Source organism: Gossypium raimondii, chromosome 4 (genome assembly GCF_025698545.1).
Source record: "Gossypium raimondii isolate GPD5lz chromosome 4, ASM2569854v1, whole genome shotgun sequence".
Taxonomy (NCBI): domain Eukaryota; kingdom Viridiplantae; phylum Streptophyta; class Magnoliopsida; order Malvales; family Malvaceae; genus Gossypium; species Gossypium raimondii.
The window spans coordinates 2,420,477-2,439,693 of record NC_068568.1 but is presented as its reverse complement, the minus strand read 5'-3'; the positions used below and the strand labels follow the sequence as shown (position 1 = coordinate 2,439,693).

At 31.4% G+C, this 19,217-nt stretch overlaps 2 protein-coding genes and 1 long non-coding RNA gene across 7 annotated transcripts in view; 1 reads left to right on the top strand and 2 right to left on the bottom strand.

Moving 5' to 3' along the window:
* Positions 1-1,407: 1,407 nt before the first annotated feature.
* LOC105780620 (monooxygenase 2) lies at positions 1,408-4,076 on the bottom strand. Its single transcript, XM_012605049.2, has 5 exons — positions 3,500-4,076; positions 3,273-3,419; positions 2,482-2,701; positions 2,182-2,410; positions 1,408-2,071 (listed from the first exon to the last, which is right to left on the bottom strand). The coding sequence occupies exons 1-5, from the start codon at positions 3,571-3,573 to the stop codon at positions 1,539-1,541; spliced, it is 1,203 nt and encodes a 400-aa protein (XP_012460503.1). The 5' UTR covers positions 3,574-4,076; the 3' UTR covers positions 1,408-1,538.
* Positions 4,077-5,816: 1,740 nt separating this feature from the next.
* The window catches only part of LOC105780618 (monooxygenase 2), a 30,373-nt gene continuing 16,972 nt past the window's right edge, over positions 5,817-19,217 (bottom strand). For 3 of the 5 annotated variants that reach the window (XM_012605414.2, XM_052629100.1, XM_052629101.1), the window contains exon 6: positions 18,543-19,168. In XM_012605414.2, the coding sequence (XP_012460868.2) occupies positions 18,648-19,168 (521 nt within the window). In that variant the 3' untranslated portion in view covers positions 18,543-18,647. Of the gene's footprint in view, positions 6,515-6,690; positions 6,920-7,665; positions 7,889-8,359; positions 8,507-8,564; positions 8,767-18,542; positions 19,169-19,217 lie in introns of those variants that run through there. The other 2 variants (XM_012605048.2, XM_052629099.1) reach the window with 2 other exon arrangements.
* On the top strand, positions 9,562-12,883 carry LOC128040387 (uncharacterized). Its single transcript, XR_008195029.1, has 2 exons — positions 9,562-9,693; positions 10,157-12,883. It is a non-coding gene; the product is annotated as an uncharacterized LOC128040387 (long non-coding RNA).

Here is a 19,217-nt window from a genome sequence, read left to right as displayed (position 1 = left end):
TTATTAAAAATTTTAACATTATTTTAATGTTTGTATTATATATTTAATATAAGTTTATTTTTTTAATATGTTCTAAATTACATAATATATATAAATAACATAATATAAAATATTATAAACTTAAAAATGAGTCATGTCGGGCTGGGTTTGAGCCTTAACTATTCAAGGCTGAGCTCAACTCATATTTTTAAATGGATCTATTTTTCTTTTACCTAAGCCCATTTTTTGGGTCTAATCTTTTTACTCAAACCCTCTCAAATTTCGGACGAATCTTCGAGTTTGGACGAGTAACCCGACCCATGAACAAATCTACTTCCATAACACCGTTAAACAATTATTTATTTTAAATTTATCTTGTTCATTAAAGACATAAAAAGCAAACCTTCAAAATGTTGTTCTAAGCAATGAAACTTTAGCAGTAGCTTCTTCAAGCTGTTTCTTGGCATCATCCGCTTCCTCTTTCAAAGCTCCTTCTATGAACTTCTTCGGTCAACCTTCAAAAAACTCCAAAGCCAAACTTATTAGAACCCTAACGACTTTAATCACCGCAATCGGTGCATTGCTATGAACCTCCTCGATCACCATATCAGATTTCGTCTTCTCTCCTATGGCAGCGAATCTCGCGCCAGCACCTTCAGGGCCGTTGTTTGAACAACTATAAGACTGCTATTAACTTACTTTATGTTTACCCAAGTCCCGCTAGAAATATAAACCTAAAATTTTATTTAATCCTACCTATAGTTGTAAATAGTTAATATATACCCATTTTAGACCCAATTATATATATTTTACAAATTTTAAAAATATTTTATTGTTTTTAATTTAATATTTAATAATTATATAGTTCCATTTATTAAAATTTTATAAATAGACATCTCAAATTTTTTTAATATTTATATTATAGTATGATATATTATTATAGATTTAATTCTGTGTGTAATAAATTATATATATAATATAGATTAACATAATATAATTTTAACCCAAATCCTCTCAAATTTTGGATAGGCCTTAAGCCTTAGACAAGTAGTTCGACATATGAATATGTCTAGTCTTAAGTTCGATCATTGAACAATCTCTACCCATAATTCCTATAAAAAATTATTTTTTCAAAGTTTTCATAACTAAACTGGTGATCGAATCAATCAAACCATTGATTCACCGGTCTGATTGATTCGATTAAAAAATTATTAAAAAATCATAATAAATAGAAAAAAAAGTTTAACAGCATATTCAACCGCTTTTTAACTCGATTCAGTCAGTCCGTTCTGGTTCACAATCTAATCAACACAACCTCTTGCTTTTAACTGATACACTAATTAATTCGTAGTCTAGTCGGTCCGACCGACCAACCGGTCCGATTCAGTTCCGGAAACCATGTGTTTTTCTTGAAGGTAAAACAATCCAAAATCAATTGGAAGAAGCTTTCATTCAAAGAGAAAATATAACCAAACCAGTTGGACACAAAAACCCAACTACAAAGCAAACTCAAACAAGCAACAACACAAGACTTACATCAAAACATATATACATTACCATCAAAGCTTACCACAATCAAAACCAGCCTTCCTTAACAACAACCCAGCTATAAATCCCAACGTCAAAAACTTATCCCTCAAATACCTAATCATCTTCCCATCATTTCGCAATACAAAACCCACCATGAAAGCAGTAGTAACCAAATCAAAGCTTCTCCATCTTCTTTCTCGACCATATTTCTTCAACCCCATTTCAATCCTCTTATATTCTTCATCATCATCCTCAACCCCTGGTTTCAACAAGGCTTCACCTAGGCATCTAGCGAGAATAACACCATCTTCCATGGCTGAACACGCACCTTGGCCGAGGTCTGGGGTCATGGGATGAAGAGCATCACCGGCTACACAAACGTTGCCTTTGCTGATATTTCCCCAAAGAAGCAGCTCCAATGGTTTCCTATACCTTAATGGAGATGATATAATGCATTCTAGCGAAGTGTTTGCGATGATTGATTTCATCTCATCTGATGCATCTTTAAGCTCGTTTGCTACGAATTGTTTCAGCTTAATTGGGTCTTCTTCCATTCCTTCTTCTGCATTACTTAAAACCACAGGTTAATATAATTTTTAGTCGATTTTGGTATTTTTGTACTCCACATTAAATCTGCAATTTCAAGCAGGGTTTTCAAAGTTTGAAGGTTACCTTTAGTGGCTGGAATCCAAGTAAAAAACCAAAAAACATTCTCATCATCACAAGGTAAGAACCCTAATCGGCCAACTTTGCCAACCAACTGCTTGAATTTGGGTTCAAATCCATGGCCGCTTTTAAAATGCGCATTGCCTCTAACCGCCGATCGACCTGCGAAAGCAGGCTTTTGCAAACCAAGCCATTTTGCCACCACTGAGTTCACTCCATCGCACCCTATCAACACCTATACTTTCACAATAAACATTATTAGCCTCTTTCAAACAAACAATCGTATGAATTAAGTGGATTTTTAACCTTGGTTTTGAGGATGGTTCCATCAGCAAGATGGAGTCGTTTAAAGTGGCCTTCAGATTCGTCAATGGAAACCACTTTAGAAGAGAACCTTATGGTTCCATTGGGAACTTCTTTTGCTAATGTTTCCAACAATAATCTCCGTTGAAGACAGCGAACTTCGAGACCCTTAAATGGTGCCTCTGATGGCGGTTTGTCTGAGAACGTTGAAGCAATAACCATGCTGCAAGTTGATGATTCGGGTAATACCAAGCTTAGTTTATAGCAAAAACTAAAAGGTTTATTACGATTTGGCTCCTCAAGTACACTCATTTTCCCATTTTGGTACTTAAACTTTTTTTTGGCTCAATTTGATTTATTTGTTACTTTTTTTAATCTATTTTGTAACAAACATTTAAATTAGTTAATAGAAAAAGAGAAATTATTTTATGAACCCTTCCCACCATATCATCTATAGTCTTTTTAAACTATTTAATAATTTTTAGCAATTTTCCTATGCCATTGACACATAATTTTGATAATTTTTTATCCTAAACTTAGATCCTCAAACTTTGAACATTAAATCTCAATCTTAAACCCTAAATCTAAAATTTAAATTTCCTTATTTTCATCCTACAATTTAAGTCTGAACATATATGTATTCTGTCTAAATTTATTTTTATATAAATTTTATATATTCAGATTATTAATCTAATCTTACTTTATAGTAGTTATAATTTTTAGATATATTATTTGTAGTAACTCAAAAAAAAAAAAAGAGATTTTTTAGAGAAGGTTGGGGGTAGTTAAATTGCCTTGTAATGAGGTTATGTTGACAGCGTAGAGATTCACCGATACCAATAGCATCCAACGCTTTCCAGGCATTGCTCCACGTCGTGAATGCAAACCCAGTGATCCTCAATTTGTCCGATGATTCCAACACTAAACTATGAATTCCCAGCCTGCAAATCAAATTATTTCAAACATTCAATCACTTCAAATTATATATAAAAATCATCATCATAATAATAATTTCATTTACCTATGGAGACCCAAAGATGTGGTGAGACCAGCAACTCCAGCCCCCACAATTACAACATCTTCAACAATTTCCATCTTTTGACACTTTGGGTTGCTTTTAATTCTTGAACTGTAATTTGGGTCAGAAGATGCTTGTGTATGTGTATATATATATTGAAAATGGTGTCAGCACATATGTAATACTGAATCCAGGTTCAGTTAATACTTAATAGAATAATCAGATACTTTGTCTGATCGGAGAGTGCGTGGACGGCTCGTTGGATTAAACGTTCTCGTTGCAATAGTTAATCCTAGTGCTTGTTGTTTTCAAACTTTTTTTTTCTTGTGTGTGTTTCTTACTGACATTTTACCGAACAGGTAGAGGGTCGTTTGTCGCACTGGATAAAAAGCTTTTACGCTCTTTTCCTCTTGGCAGGAGCCGCCGGTACCTAATCACAATAAACATAATTGTCAATTTCAAGTACTATAGTGAAAAAAAATATCTGCATATCTAAAAATATAGTATTTTATTAGATACTTTTAAAATTATTTAATATATTTAAAAATTATGTATGAATTTGAAATAGAACATGAAATACTAGATCATGTCACATTCGATGATGTGATTTAAAGAAAATTATGCAGGGGCGAAGCAAAAAATTCTTTTTAAGGGGATCTCAAATGAAATTTTAATTTTTAATAGTCTATATCTTTATAATTTTAAATCATTAAATTAAATTTTTATAATTTTAGGGGACCAAAGTGCAATTTTACCTTTATTAATTTAAAATTTTAAAATTTTTTAAAAGGTCAAAACAACAATTTTCTATTTTATGGAGGTCAGGGCCCCTACCAGCCTCCCGGGTTCGCCTCTAAAATTATGGTACAAATATGTTTAAAAATATATTTTTTAAATAATATTTTGATTGAAACGGTGAAGGTATGATATTGAATACTACGATGCTTTAAATTCAAATATCATTATGGTTATTTTTCTAGATTTTACGTAAAAATATAAAATGATGAAAATATTTTCATAGTAACGTTTATTACTTTATAAATAAATTAATTTTTCGATAATTACTCACTTGAGTTGAGATCCAATTAATAGATGACATCAATTCAATGAATTATCGGGTTATGTTTGCAAATGATTTAGGTCAAATTGTATAAATAATCGTTGTATTTTTCATTTTATGCATATTTAGTCTCTCTAATATAATTTAATGGGTGCAACCATTTTTTTTGTTTGAATTTTTTTTAGTCCAAATTAATCTCTGAATTTGACAATTCTCCTCACATTTGGGCTTGAACTAGGTAATTATTTCTAAATTGGGCTTGAATTTTTTTGTCTAAATTAATCCCTAAACTTGACAATTATTTTCCCATTAAGGACTAACAGGGAAAAAAACAAATTCAAGCTCCAATATGAAGCTAAATTCAAAGAGTAAATTGGACAAAAAAATATTATACTGTTACTATACCAAATACTCACCCTATATATATTATTTAGGTAAGTTTGACACGTTTTCTAATGTGAAATTTATGTTATTTTTTGTTCAATTAGTACCGAATTTGATAGAAATTTTATATTTTGATACCCAAAGGTGGTAGTGTTAACTTTTTAGTGCTTAATTCAGATTTTAGAGTTGATTTTGATGAAAGTTCATTGCTAATATGATTAGGTTTGAATTTTTATGATTTTGCCAAGATAATAAATTTAGTGTTAATTGTGAGTTTGTTTAATATTGCATTTAATTTGTCAAATATAGTCCGATAGATGTGATATAATTCGGGTTTTAGGATTGATGACTAATATTATTAAATAATTGTGAATTTTCTTGAAATCAATTTCAAAACTCGAATTAAACATTGCTATCTCCCGATAGCAAAATATATATCTATAAAAATTGGATAGGTTCGATCTATGGTCATTGGGTCCTCCTAAAAGATCTACTAAATTCATCGAGTTGTTCCAAAGAATCAAAACGGCCGATTATTAATGGAATTCCTTGTCGGCTCTCAGAAAATACTCGTTTGGACGAGGGCTTCCAAACACATCATAAGCTAAACTGTCTTGACGAATAACCAACTGCGATGAATAGGGAAGGTATAGTAATACTATGAATGACCCAGTATCGAATACTGGTAATAATATCAACAAAAGAACATTCTCCTGTGCTTCCAGACATGCCGAGCTCCACATATTCTTGTAGGGGATCGATTCCGTAAAAGATGGGATCAGTAAATGGGTATTCACCGAAACTCAATCTATAACTTTTAGCATATACATCTATGATACTAGACCAAAAATTAATACAAATATCACATTAAAAATATACATCAAACTCGTATTGATTTATGCATTAAGAAAAAAAAAACACAGACTTAAGCTCAAAGACTAATATAAATAAACATTAAAATATATTCTAAATCCCTATACTTTTCTTACATTTATAATTTAATCCATTGAGAATTTAAACTTGTACTTTTAAAACTAAACACACATTCATTAATCAAAGCTTACCACAATCAAAACCAGCCTTCCTTGACAACAACCCAGACAAGAACCTCAGCATGAACTTATCCCTCAAATAACTCATCACCTTCCCTTCGTGCTGTTGTATAAAACCCACCATGAAAGCAGTAGTAATCAAATCAAAGCTTCTCCATTTTCTTTCTTGACCATATTTCTTCAACCCCGTTTCAATCCTCTCATATTCTTCATCCTCAACCCCTGGTTTCAACAAGGCTTCACCAAGGCATCTAGCGAGAACGACGCCGTCTTCCAAGGCTGAACACCCACCTTGGCCGATATCTGGGGTCATGGGATGAAGAGCATCACCGGCTACACAAACGTTGCCTTTGCTAATGTTTCCCCAAAGCAGCTCCCACGGTTTTCTGTATCTTAATGGCGATGATGTGATGTCGTCTAGCAGTGTTTTTTCAATGACAGATTTCATTTCATCGGATGCATCTTTGAGCTTGCTTGTTACCAATTGCTTTAGCTTAAGTGGGTTGTCTTCCATTTCTTCTTCTACAGATGTTAAAAATCAGTAATAATGGAATTTTAGCAATCATAACAGTTCATTATTGGGACGAAAATAAAATTTTAAAAGTTTGGGGTGGAAGTTAAAATTTGAGGTTAAATCATTATTTTGGGTTTAAATTTGGTAAGCTACATTCTTTTTTATTTATTAGTCAGAAGCTTACCTTTAGTGGCTGGAGTCCAAGTTAAAAACCAATAAACATTCTCATCATCACAAGGAAGGAATCCTGATCGAAAACCTTTCCCAGCGAACTGTCTGAGTTTGGGTTCAAATCCATGACCGCCTTTGAAATGCGCATTGCCTCTAATTGATGATCGACCTGAGAAAACAGGGTTTTGTAAACCAAGCCATTTTGCCACCACTGAGTTCACTCCATCGCATCCTATCAAGACCTGTTTTAATTTCACCATACCCATTAGCCTCTTTCTGGTAAAAGTACCATGAGTCCGTACAATACGATTTTTTCTACTCAATAAATAAATAAATTAATCATTTCTATTAAAAACTGCATATATTTCTATTGTTAAAAATTAGTGCGACTACATGTGGTGTGTTATGTATACCTCATTTTGATGTACAAGGATTAAATTTTAACAATAATAATGGATGAAATTTTCAACAGAAGGACCAACTTGCTCTTTAATCCAAAATATAATGAATAATTTACTTATTCTTTTAGTAGAAAAGACAAAATATAATCCAACTTCTAATATAAGGGTCTCAATAGCATTTTTACCGCCTCTTTCAACAATACATGCATACACATAAAATTTTAAGTTATTTGCATCAGTGGCCCCAAAATCATAATCTAAATTCAAAATTGATCCTAAACTCTGTAATTGAGTCCACAAAATATCAATACCATATCAATTTAGTCTTTTCCTACAATGTGTTTGTACCTACAATGTTGACAACTTATAATTAACATGTTTTAAAAAATAGGATTATTCTTTTTAACATGTTAAATCCAAGTTGTTTATGGAACAAATACTCGTATGTTTAAATTTTTATCTGATTAATAAAATATTAACACTTTAAGAACTCGAAACAATTTAAAGTTTAAGTCGTAATTCGGGAGTTTAGATGAATCTACCCTGTAATTTATGAAGTTATAAAACAATATAAAGTGGATTTTGACCTTGGTTTTGAGGATAGCTCCATCGGCAAGATGCAGTCGTTTAAAGTGGTCTTCAGATTCATCTATGGAAACCACTTTAGAAGAGAACCTTATGGTTCCATTGGGGAGTTCCTTTGCTAGTGTTTCCAACAATAATCGCCGTTGAACACAACGAATATCATGACCCTTGAATGACATCTCCGATACCGCCGGCTTCTCTAAGACTGTAGAAGCAACTACTATGCTGCAATTGAATAATTCAAAGTGTCATCAGCTCTGTTTATGGTAAACTAAAATCGATATTTTTATAATGTCATTAATAGGTCTAAATCGATAATATTATCAGTTGAAAGCTTTTTTAAGAACAATATTAAGCATTTGACAAACATGTAAACTTATGTAAACTTATTATTAGTTGAATTCTAATTTCCTAGATGTGTTTGATTAGTAAAGTGAAATCTGAATTTTGTATGTGATGTTTGATAATACAACTCTAGAACTACCCATAGCCCTTTTCCAACTCTTATATAGGAGGATAATACGCTTCAGCGTACCCACGATCTCCTAAACTGATAACAATGCCGATGCCATTCAAGCTAAAATTTAACCATAACAGGTAATTATAAATTATTAGGCTCCAAATCTAATTACTAAATGAGTTTCTAAATACGGTAGATTTTAACAGAAGATTGGTGCCCAGTGGTGGTTCATTTACCTAGACAACAGGTAATGTAGACGGCGTAGAGAATCACCGATGCCAATAGCATCCAAAGCTTTCCATGCATTTTCCCACGTCGTGAAAGCAAATCCGGTGATCCTTAATCCCTCCGATGATTCCAATACTAAACTACGAATTCCCAGCCTGCAAATCAAATTATTTCAAATATTCAATCACTTAATAATAATAATAAATTCATTACCTATGGAGTCCCAAGGATGTGGTGAGACCAGCAATTCCAGCCCCTACTATCACTACGTCTTCAACAATCTCCATTCCAACACTGTGGCTGCTCATAATAGGAACTTGGGTATATATCTATATCTATCTATCTGTACATATAGTGAAGGAAAGGAGATAAAATGATGGTGTCAGCACATATGTAATATTGAACCCAGGTTCCGTCAATCATCGGACAGTGGGAAGACACAATATATATGGATAAAACGTTTTCTGCAAGTTTTTGGGTAAACTACACTATTAGTCATTAAATTATGAGTAAATTTTCATTGTAGCCACTTAACTAAAAAAAGTTAAAATTTGGTTACTAAACTATTCAAAAGTTCTCATTTAAGTCACTGGGCTACTAAAATCGATGATATGTTGCTTTCTCTATTTGCACTACCTGTACCAATCGAAAACCCTCTTTTCCCTTCTCTTCTACAGTTCAGCTTTTTTTTTCACGAAACAACTTTGGACGTCACGAATTTGCTAACCAAAATTCAAACAACTTTTTATTCTATTTCTATCTCCAACACTGGACGTCAAATCAACTTAGATCTAAGGTATATTCTTCCCCACATCAATGGCTACTGATCCACCGTATCGATCATTGAATCGTTACTTGGAGATCGTTAGTGTAACAGCCCGATTTTGGGTCTAGTCAGAACAGTGATTTTGAGACTACAAATCTGACAAGAAAAAATTTATTTTTTATATATTTTATGGTCTACAATTTTACGGGATTATTCTGTGAAAATTTTGTACGAAAATTTTGACGTTTGGACACTTAATTTAGTCAAAAGGACTAAATCGTAATAAGTGCAAAACTTGAGTTCTAGAAGCTAGAGGTATTAAATAGCTATGGAATTTTTAGTGGAAGTCCTTATGTGAGAATTAGCCCATTAATAAATTAGTGGAAGATATTTGTTTAGTATTTTTGAAATTAGTTTGAAAAGAAAAGGGTAAATTGGTAATTGAGTTAATAAAGGTATAATAAGACAAAATTTAAATGCTATCATTTTTTCTTTCTTTCTTCTTCAACCGTCTATGAAGAAAATGGGCAGCCATGGATGAGAAAACATTCGGCCAAGTTTCTATGGCCCATCTAGGTACAATATTTGTCCCGTTTTTATTGTTTTTTACGTTTTTAGAGTCCCGATATAACTTAATTTAGCTTATTCTAGCAATAATTTAATGTTTATATTTGGAAAAATACACATAGGTGAAATGTGTTTATTTTGATGTTTCATGATAGAATATGAAAATTAGAATCATGTTAAACGATTTTTGCTAAGCGATTTTCAATGAAAACGAGTGAAACGACATAATCGGTAAAAATTATTATTGTTCATAAGTGCATGTTAGAGCAAGAATTTGATGTTGCCATAGAAGAGAAAAATGTTCAGCATGTCATAAAACATAAGAAAAATGAATAAAGTTTAATTTCCGAGCCCAGGAGAAAAATCGTAATTATGCAAAAGTTTAGGGGCAAAAATGTAAATTTTGTCAAAATATGTTTTAGGTCCGAAATGATTAGTAAATTGATTAAATAAGTGAAATATGATGTTTTAGATCCCGGAAAACGAGATTTGGACCTAGAACGGGAGAAAAATTGAAAATCGAGAAAGTTGATCAAATGGACGTTTTGGTATTGAGGCAAGTTCATGTGTTTAATATGCATTTAATTAAGCATGTTTGAATGCTAAATTGATATATTAGTTATAAATGCTTTAGTATTGATTTTTGAATATAATGATAATAGTTGAGAAATGTTCGATAATGATTCGACATTAAAAATGAGAATTCGAATAAGTTTACATATAAGACCATAGTTGTAATGTGGCTTTGTATAAGATCAAGAAAATATTGAATAGCATAATTTGAGGAGAGTAAGATAAATTGAGGATATGATGACATTGAGAATGTAAGTATGTAAGTTGAGTAGCATTTTATTATTATGCAATTGTTGCTATTATTATTATTGAGTTATGTGACTGACCTTGAAAATTTGAGCAAGTATGTTTCAGCTATGATTTGTCAAGGCATTGATATCTCAAGGTCCATGTTTATATCATGGCAATTAAGAAAGAATTGACGGAAAAGACCATGGTTGGACCATGGCAGTGAGTGTGCCAGTGTAAGACCATGTCTGGGACATGGCATCAGCACAGTCCGACGAGTGCTAGTGTAAGATCATGTCTGGGACATGGCATCGACACGGACAGAGAAGAGTCAGTGTAAACCATGTCTGGGACATGGCATCAGCTCGAGATGAGTGCTAGTGTAAGACCATGTTTGGGACATGGCATCGGCATGGACAGAGAAGAGTCAGTGTAAGACCTTGTCTGGGACATGACATCGGCTCGAGATGAGTGCTAGTGTAAGACCATGTCTAGGACATGGCATCGGCACCGATATGTGATCCCATGTAAGACCATTTCTGGGATATGGCATTGGCAGTACAAGAAACATCCTATGTAAGACCATTCCAAGGCATGGCATTGGTGAGTTCATAAGGCAAGGATACCACGTAAGACCATGTAAAGACATGGCAATGGTAAGTTTCAAAAAGAAAGGTACTTGAGTAATCCAAAGAATAATTCAGAGAGATGACAAGGTAAGATCATGAGGAAAGAGTACAGGTATGTACATAAGGCTTAATAATATTGAGGTTATAAGTTGATGATATTAAAAGTATTTTAATGAGTATATTCAAGTATTAAGTAAGTGATAAGTTTTCAATTATACTTATGACGCTTTGTGACATGATTGGCAATATGTCTATATTATGAAAGAGTATTAATGTGTTAAATGAGATTTTGCAGGTGCGTAAGCAAGCTATTAAGTAAGGTGCTTTATTTTTTTTATCCTGAGCTTTTGGTAAGGTTACCGATGAGTAAGATGGGAAAGTATGAACTTAGCATTATTTATGCAAATTATGAAAGCTTAGTAATAAGCTAAATTCATTACTAATGATTGTTATTTTACATGTGAACTTACTAAGCTTTATAAGCTTACCTCTTTCCTTTCTTTTGTTCCAAAGTCTTATCAAACAAGCTCTCGTTGGAGGTCGTGGAAGATCGCTTCACACTATCAACTATCAAGTTACCAATTGGGTATTTTCATTGACAAACGTTTTAAGTTATGGCATGTATAGGGTGTAATCACTGAATTTTGTTCGGCTCGATTTCGTGTTTTTTTAAATAAAAAAAATACAAAAAATAACAAATTACATTTTGACCCATAAACTTTTTGAATTTGCATTTTAACCTTTAAATTTTCCTAAAATTACATTTTGACCCATAAACTTTTTGAAATTACATTTTGACCCCTAAGTTTTCTCAAAATTTTGTTTTGGCCCCAGAAGTTTTGCTACGTTCGCATTTTGGTCCTTCTGACAGCCAAATGCGATTTGCGCACCTACTCCCCGATTTTTCGGCCACCGGCCTAGGGCATGGCCTCCCTCCTCCCTAGCCACCTGCTCCCTGCAAAAAGAAGTAAAGAAAACATCTATAAAAGGGGCTTAAAACCCCAAAATCACAACACCCACTAATCAAAAAAAAAGAAAAGAAAAAGAATGTTTCAAAAGAATTTTTCAGCAGCAAAAAGAAAGAGGAGAAAGAGGAAGAGGAAAGGAAGAAAGAGAGGGGAGGAGCGACGGCGGTGCAGCGGCGGCGTGAAGGAGGCCGGACGGAGAAGAAGAGAAAAAAAAAGAGAAAGAAAGAAGAAAGAAAAAGAAAAAAAGAAAAAAGAAAAAAGAAAAAGAAAAAAGAGAAAAAAATTAAAAATAAAATAAATTTTTTCTACATAGTCGGGTCGTCCGACCCGACCCGCCACCTGCAGACCCAGGCCAAGCCCAGCAGCCCAAAGAAAAAACAAAAAAAAGAGGCAAAAGCAAAAAAAAAAAAAGAAAAGGAAACAGGCCAAAAACAGCCCAAGCGCAGGCCCAACCCAACGCTAGGCTCAACAGCAGGCCTAGCAGGCCAGCTAGCCCAACGCCAGCAGCAGGCCAATAGCCCAGGCCCAAAGGCAGCAGGCCAAAAAAGAGGAGAAAAAAAAGAGAAAAAAAAAGAAAGAAAAAAGGAAAAAAGAAAAAAAAAGAAAAGTTCAATTTGTGTAACTCGTTCGACGAAGCTCCTGTTTTGAGATCTTTTCGGTAGTTTCATTTATTTCTCTTTTAATTTAATGCTCGTATTTTTATGTTATTTCATTTTAATATTATTAGTATTTTATGCATTTTTATATTTTTGTATTTATATTTTTAATTTAATTCAATTTTATTTTTATTTTTTAAAATAATTTTAATAAATAAGGCAACGAATCGATTTAACATAAAATCGTTGATTTTATCGCTATGTTGGGTGAATATCACCGGTTTGCGTTAAAATCGATACGCCCTTTTAAAAAATCAAAAATATTCAAAAAATTCTTGTTTTCAAAAATAAGGCAACGAATCAATTCGACACTAATTCAATGATTTCATCGCTATGTTGACTGAATATCACCGGTTTGTGCTAAATAAGATACGTCCTTAAAAAAATTAAAAAAATTAAAAAAATTCTTGTTTCAAATATCTTTATGTTTTCAAAAATTTCAGTATTTCAAAAAAAATTTCTGGTGTTTCAAAAATTTTCATGTTTTCAAAAATTCTCGTGTTTTCAAAAAATTCCATTTTTCAAAATTTTTTCTTGTTTTCTAAAAATGTTCATGTTTCTAAAATTTTCGTGTTTCAAAAATTTTCGTATTTTCAAAAAAAAAATTTATTTTCAACAATTCTCGTGTTTCACAAATTTTCGTGTTTTAAAATTTTTTATGTTTTAAAAAAAAATTCTTGTGTTTCAAAAATTGTCGTGTTTTAAAAATTTTCATGTTTCTAAAATTTTCGTATTTCAAAAATTTTCGTGTTTTCAAAATTTTGTGTGTTTCAAAAATCTTCGTGTTTTCAAAAATTCCAATGTTTCAAAAAATTCCCGTGTTTTAAAAAATTTCCGTGTTTTAAAAAATGTCGTGTTTTAAAATTTTCGTATTTTTAAGAATTTTCGTGTTTCTAAAATTCTCGTGTTTTAAAAATTTTTCGTGTTTTCAAAAAAATAATTGTTTCAAAAATCTTCGTATTTTAAAAAAATTTGTATTTTGATCGGATCGCTATTAACTATTGAATTGAACTTGTATTTTTTAAAATTAAGACAACGCGCGTTTAACGAGATACCAATTTTGGGCGTCGCGAGGGTCCTAATTCCTTCCTCGCGCGTAACCGACTCTCAAACTCTATTTTTCTCTGAATTTTCACGTAAACCTAAAATTACCTTTTTTTTAGAAAAATTTAAAAATAAATTTTTCTTCAAAAAAAGAGAATTTATTAGGTGTCCGATCACACCTAAAAAAAGATTGGTGGCGACTCCTCTTTTTTTTTTAAATCGAGACTTTATTTTTAAATTTGCAATAATTACTTCGACTAGCGCCCCTGCCCAAATTTTTAGGTCGCTACATAGGGACTTAGTCATTTTGTGTGTATGTCTTTATGTTATGGCTAAAGAATGACATAAAAATATTCAATAACAATTAGCTATTGAGATGGCTAATTAGGAGTATGTTTGATGTTATGTATGCCTAAATGATAGTTAATACAAAGAAATAACAAAAGAGTAAAAATTTGCAATGGTCCAGTTTTTAGACAACAGCAATGATGTGATTTTGAAAAATCACCAAAATTAGTAGAAATGGAATTAGAGAGTGAATGAGAGATAGAATTAAAGCTTATTGAGTCTAATTTCATATGAAAGAAACAGTGTAGGCAAAGAAATTTTATATTATGAGATATTTGAATTTTAGTGTGATAGGGCCAGAATGGTTTCTTAAGTCCCCGTTTCTGAATTTAGAAAATCATTAAAAATTGTACAGAAAGAATTATGAGTTATAATTTATATGTATTGATTCATTGGTGAGTCTATTTTCAGTACAAACAAGCGGAAGCATCATATAAAATCTGTACAATGAGAAAATTAATTTTTAGTGACGAGAGGTCAGAACTGTCGAACAGTGAAACAGGGGGGGCTTTAACTAATAAACTGTACTAATTGGCCAACCCAAAAATCTTGAAAATTTATGATAATAATAGATATGAGTCTAGTTTTAGGAAAAATTTACGGATTTAAATTTTGAGTTTCGTAACTCGAGTTATAATTAATTTAGCGACTACTGCGTAGTTAGACAGTTTTATTGTGAACCGTGAAATAAATTAGTTTAATTTGTTTAAATATTTGGAAAATTTTTAATATTCCCAGTTTGGACCCAAACCGTTTTTGTTGCATTTTTTAGGGTCTCGAGGGTCCTTTCCAGGGACATGATGTTTGAACGTGAACAAATTATTTTTTTTAAAAACAAATTTTTTTTATGCTCCGAATTAGTAAGTTAAGTCAGATAACGCCTCATACTCGACTCCTGAAACGGTCTCGGGTAAGGGGTGTTACAGTTAGCGAAACTTAAAAAAAGAAAACTTAAGAACCCAGTGACATAAAAAAATTCAATAGTTCAGTGACTTAATTGAAAACTTTTGAATAGTTTAATGACCAAATTGTAACTCTTTTTAGTTAAGTGATCAAAACGAAAACTTACCCATAGTTTAATGATAATGGTGTAGTTTACCCCTTTTCCCACTTTAATTTTCCTTTATCTAAAATATATCATTTTATCACTTTGTACGACAAAAATACCATGGAGGCCCCTGTATTATTAGTTAAATTGCATTTTGGTCTCTTTACTAAAAAAATGTGCAAATTAGTCCATGTAGTTAGATGAAAGAGCAAACTAGTCATTTCTGTTAAAAATTTTATCCATTTTTACTTTTAAAAGCTAACATGGCTATCAGAATAACCAAATAGTTACACCTGGCATGCCACGTGTACCATATACTGACATATAGAGATTGGTTTTTAATAGTAGACATGGATAGAATTTTTAACAAAATGATCAATTTGCTCTTTGATCCAACATATAGGGACTAATTTTCCTATATTTTTAGTAGAGGGGGTAAAATGCAATCCAACTCCTAGTACAATGGCCTCCATGGTACTTTTACCCATTTTGTACCTAAGTTTGATATTTTTTAAATTTGGTCCAATATGGTACTTATATTTGACAAAAATTATACATTTTCATACTCAAAGTTAATGGTATTAATTTTTGGCATACCTCTTTTGTCACTTTGACCCTAATTCTTCTTCTTCTTCTTCTTCTTTTAAATTTGGTCCAATATGGTACTTATATTTGACAAAAATTATACATTTTTATACTCAAAGTTAATGGTATTAATTTTTGGCATACCTCTGTTAGATGGAAAAGTTGACTTGACTGTTAAAGTTTTAATGGTATTGTCATAGCAACTCAGGTAGCAATTTACGTGTACTTCATAAAAATTTTAAAAAAATGAAAATTATTTTAAAAAATCATAAAAGTTTATAATTTTTTTTAAATTATCCACATTAGCAATAACGTACATGTAGGCTCCCATACAAGTTGCTACATTAGTACCATTAGAATTTAATAGTTCAATCTAATTTTCCGTAAAAAAAAAAAGCAATTCAACTACATTTGAATGTTGAGGACCAAAGTGATAAAAAAAATGAATTTTAGTGCTAAAGTGACAAAATGGGTAAATGCTAGTGGCTAAACTTGTCATTATGCCTTTTTTTGTTCGATTAATGTTTCAAGGTTGATTTGATGAAAGTTAATTGTTAATATTATCATGTTTGAATTTTCATGGTTTTGTTAATAGAATGAATTTAGTGTTAATTGTGAATTTGTTAACTTTATGCTTAATTTGTTAAATATAGTTTTTTTTGGATTTTAAGGTTGATTTTATAAAATTTAATTTTAATAAAAAATATAAGATTCAATCAAATATATTTATAAAACCCTATAAAATTAAGAAATTTTAATAAAATATATAATATTTTAATATTAAAATATATGTTATAAAATATTATAAAATTTAAAAATTATAATTTAAAAATATAAAAATAGTTATAAAATTAAAATAGTTGCATTTTAGTAAATATATTGACATGGGTCAAATTTTACCTAAATATGAGACCCCAAATTTCAATCAAAAGTCGAGTGAGTCTTAGTTCGATTGACATTGAAATTGTTGCCAATACAGGAGGACGTGGGTTCAAGTGCATTGAAATGCATTATCCTCCTATTTAAAGGTTGTGGAGAGGTTATGGGTAGTTGTAAGCATTGTATAAAAAAAAACCCAGATATAATAAAAACATATAATGAGATTAATATTCAAATAAAAAATTCAATTAAAAAAATTCTTTGTGTTGCCCCTATAAGGATAGAACGAATCGAGTCTATTTCAATATCAATTAGAGGTTAAAATATGTTGTTGACGCACTCGAACCCACGTCACGTCATCTTGCATTGACAATAATGTCCATGCCAAATGAGCTAATACTTAATCGGTCAATCCTTGCATTTTAAAAGTTAAAAACTCAATCTTTTTATTTTTATTTTTATTTTATATCCTTGTCCATATATGGTTGACGACGGTAGCTTCTGTCAAAAGCTATCAACTTAGTATATTTAATTTCTATCAATAATGTGCCATGTATATGAGGATAACTTAATCAGCATGTCAAACTGACAGATTTTGACAAATGATGATAATAATAATAATAATAATGTTAATAATTGAACTGATATTTTAAACCTAAAAAGCAAGCAAACTTACTTATTAATTACTTTAAGAACACGGATTAAATCTCAAATTTTGTGAAGGATAAAATGCTAACAATATTTTAATCGAATTAGAGAAAAAGGAAAAAAATCGAATACAAATAATCAAATCACTCTACTATTAAACAAATTAATTTAGTTTTCCTACTATTAAAAAGAATCAAATAAGTCCAAATTGAAATAGAATTAACATTTATTGTTTTGAAAATAACATTTATTGTTTAATAAAGCTAATATTTTACATTTTATGGTTCTCTAAATGAAGTTTTTTGTTTGGAATTAAAATTCAATTGAAAAAAAATTCCAAGACAGTTTTAATACAGCAAATGTTAGTTCTTTACAATTTGAACTTAATTCTTTTAACAGTACAGGGACGAAATTGATCTATCTACTAATAGAGGAATTAATTTGATTCTGTCAATATAATACAGGGATTTTCCAAGTAATTTAACCCATTTATAAGTGATTCAAAGCCACCATTAAATTATTTTTTCTTAGTCAAAAAAAGAGATATGCAATAATATTCAAGAAAAATACAAAGCTAGCCACACTCAAACGTCAAATCCGACCTTTAAGTGGAACTTGCCATGGTCCGGTTGGTCCATCGAGCTCATACTAAATCCAATTTGATTAACATTATTTCTATGTCACACCGATTCGGTTCTCCAACCAGATTTATTCATAGGTCGGGTCACCCACTTAGATGTGTGAATGTTCGCTCGAAAAGTGAATAAGATTAGAAAAAATATAGGTTCGAAAAATAAGTTTAGACAAAAAATAAGGTCTTTTAGAAAACTTGTCGGGTCTCTCGTAAGATTTTTTAGTTTGTCTAAATTTTATTCCCTATTGTTGTTTACTACTTTTTTTTTTCTTTTGCTGTTGTTTTTCTATTATATTGCTACTATTTTGTCATTATTATTTAGATATTGTATAGTTCTTGTTTTATTATTGAGGGACCTAATTATGCCAAAATTAAAGTATATAAATTAAATCTTAAGTTTCAACATTGTCTTGGGGCTAAAATTGAAATTTAACCATCGTTTTGTAATGTAAAAGAAAAAAAAAGCGACGCTAACCTAGAAGAAATACAAAGCCACATGTAAGTTTTTATGACCTCTAGAGTATTCAAATTATATATAAATCATATAATGTATATAGAAAAGTTAACAACGTTAACTATTTGAACTAAATAACATTATAAACAAATATAGGGACCAAATTGTGGTAGAAACCAAAGTAAAGAGATTAAATATCAAATTTAGGCATATTAGAGGGGTCAAAACTAAAATTTAATCATTTTTAAAACTAAACACACTTTCATTAATCAAAGCTTACCACAATCAAAACCAGCCTTCCTTAACAACAACCCAGACAAGAACCTCAACATAAACTTATCCCTCAAATAACTCATCACCTTCCCATCGTGTTGTTGTATAAAACCCACCATGAAAGCAGTAGTAATCAAATCAAAGCTTCTCCATTTTCTTTCTTGACCATATTTCTTCAACCCCATTTCAATCCTCTCATATTCTTCATCCTCAACCACTGGTTTCAACAAGGCTTCACCAAGGCATCTAGCGAGAACGACGCCGTCTTCCAAGGCTGAACACCCACCTTGGCCGATATCTGGGGTCATGGGATGAAGAGCATCACCGGCTACACAAACGTTGCCTTTGCTAATGTTTCCCCAAAGCAGCTCCCACGGTTTTCTGTATCTTAATGGCGATGATATGATGTCGTCTAGCAGTGTTTTTTCAATGACAGATTTCATTTCATCGGATGTATCTTTGAGCTTGCTTGTTACCAATTGCTTTAGCTTAAGTGGGTTGTCTTCCATTTCTTCTTCTACAGATGTTAAAAATCAATAATAATGGAATTTTAGCAATCATAACAG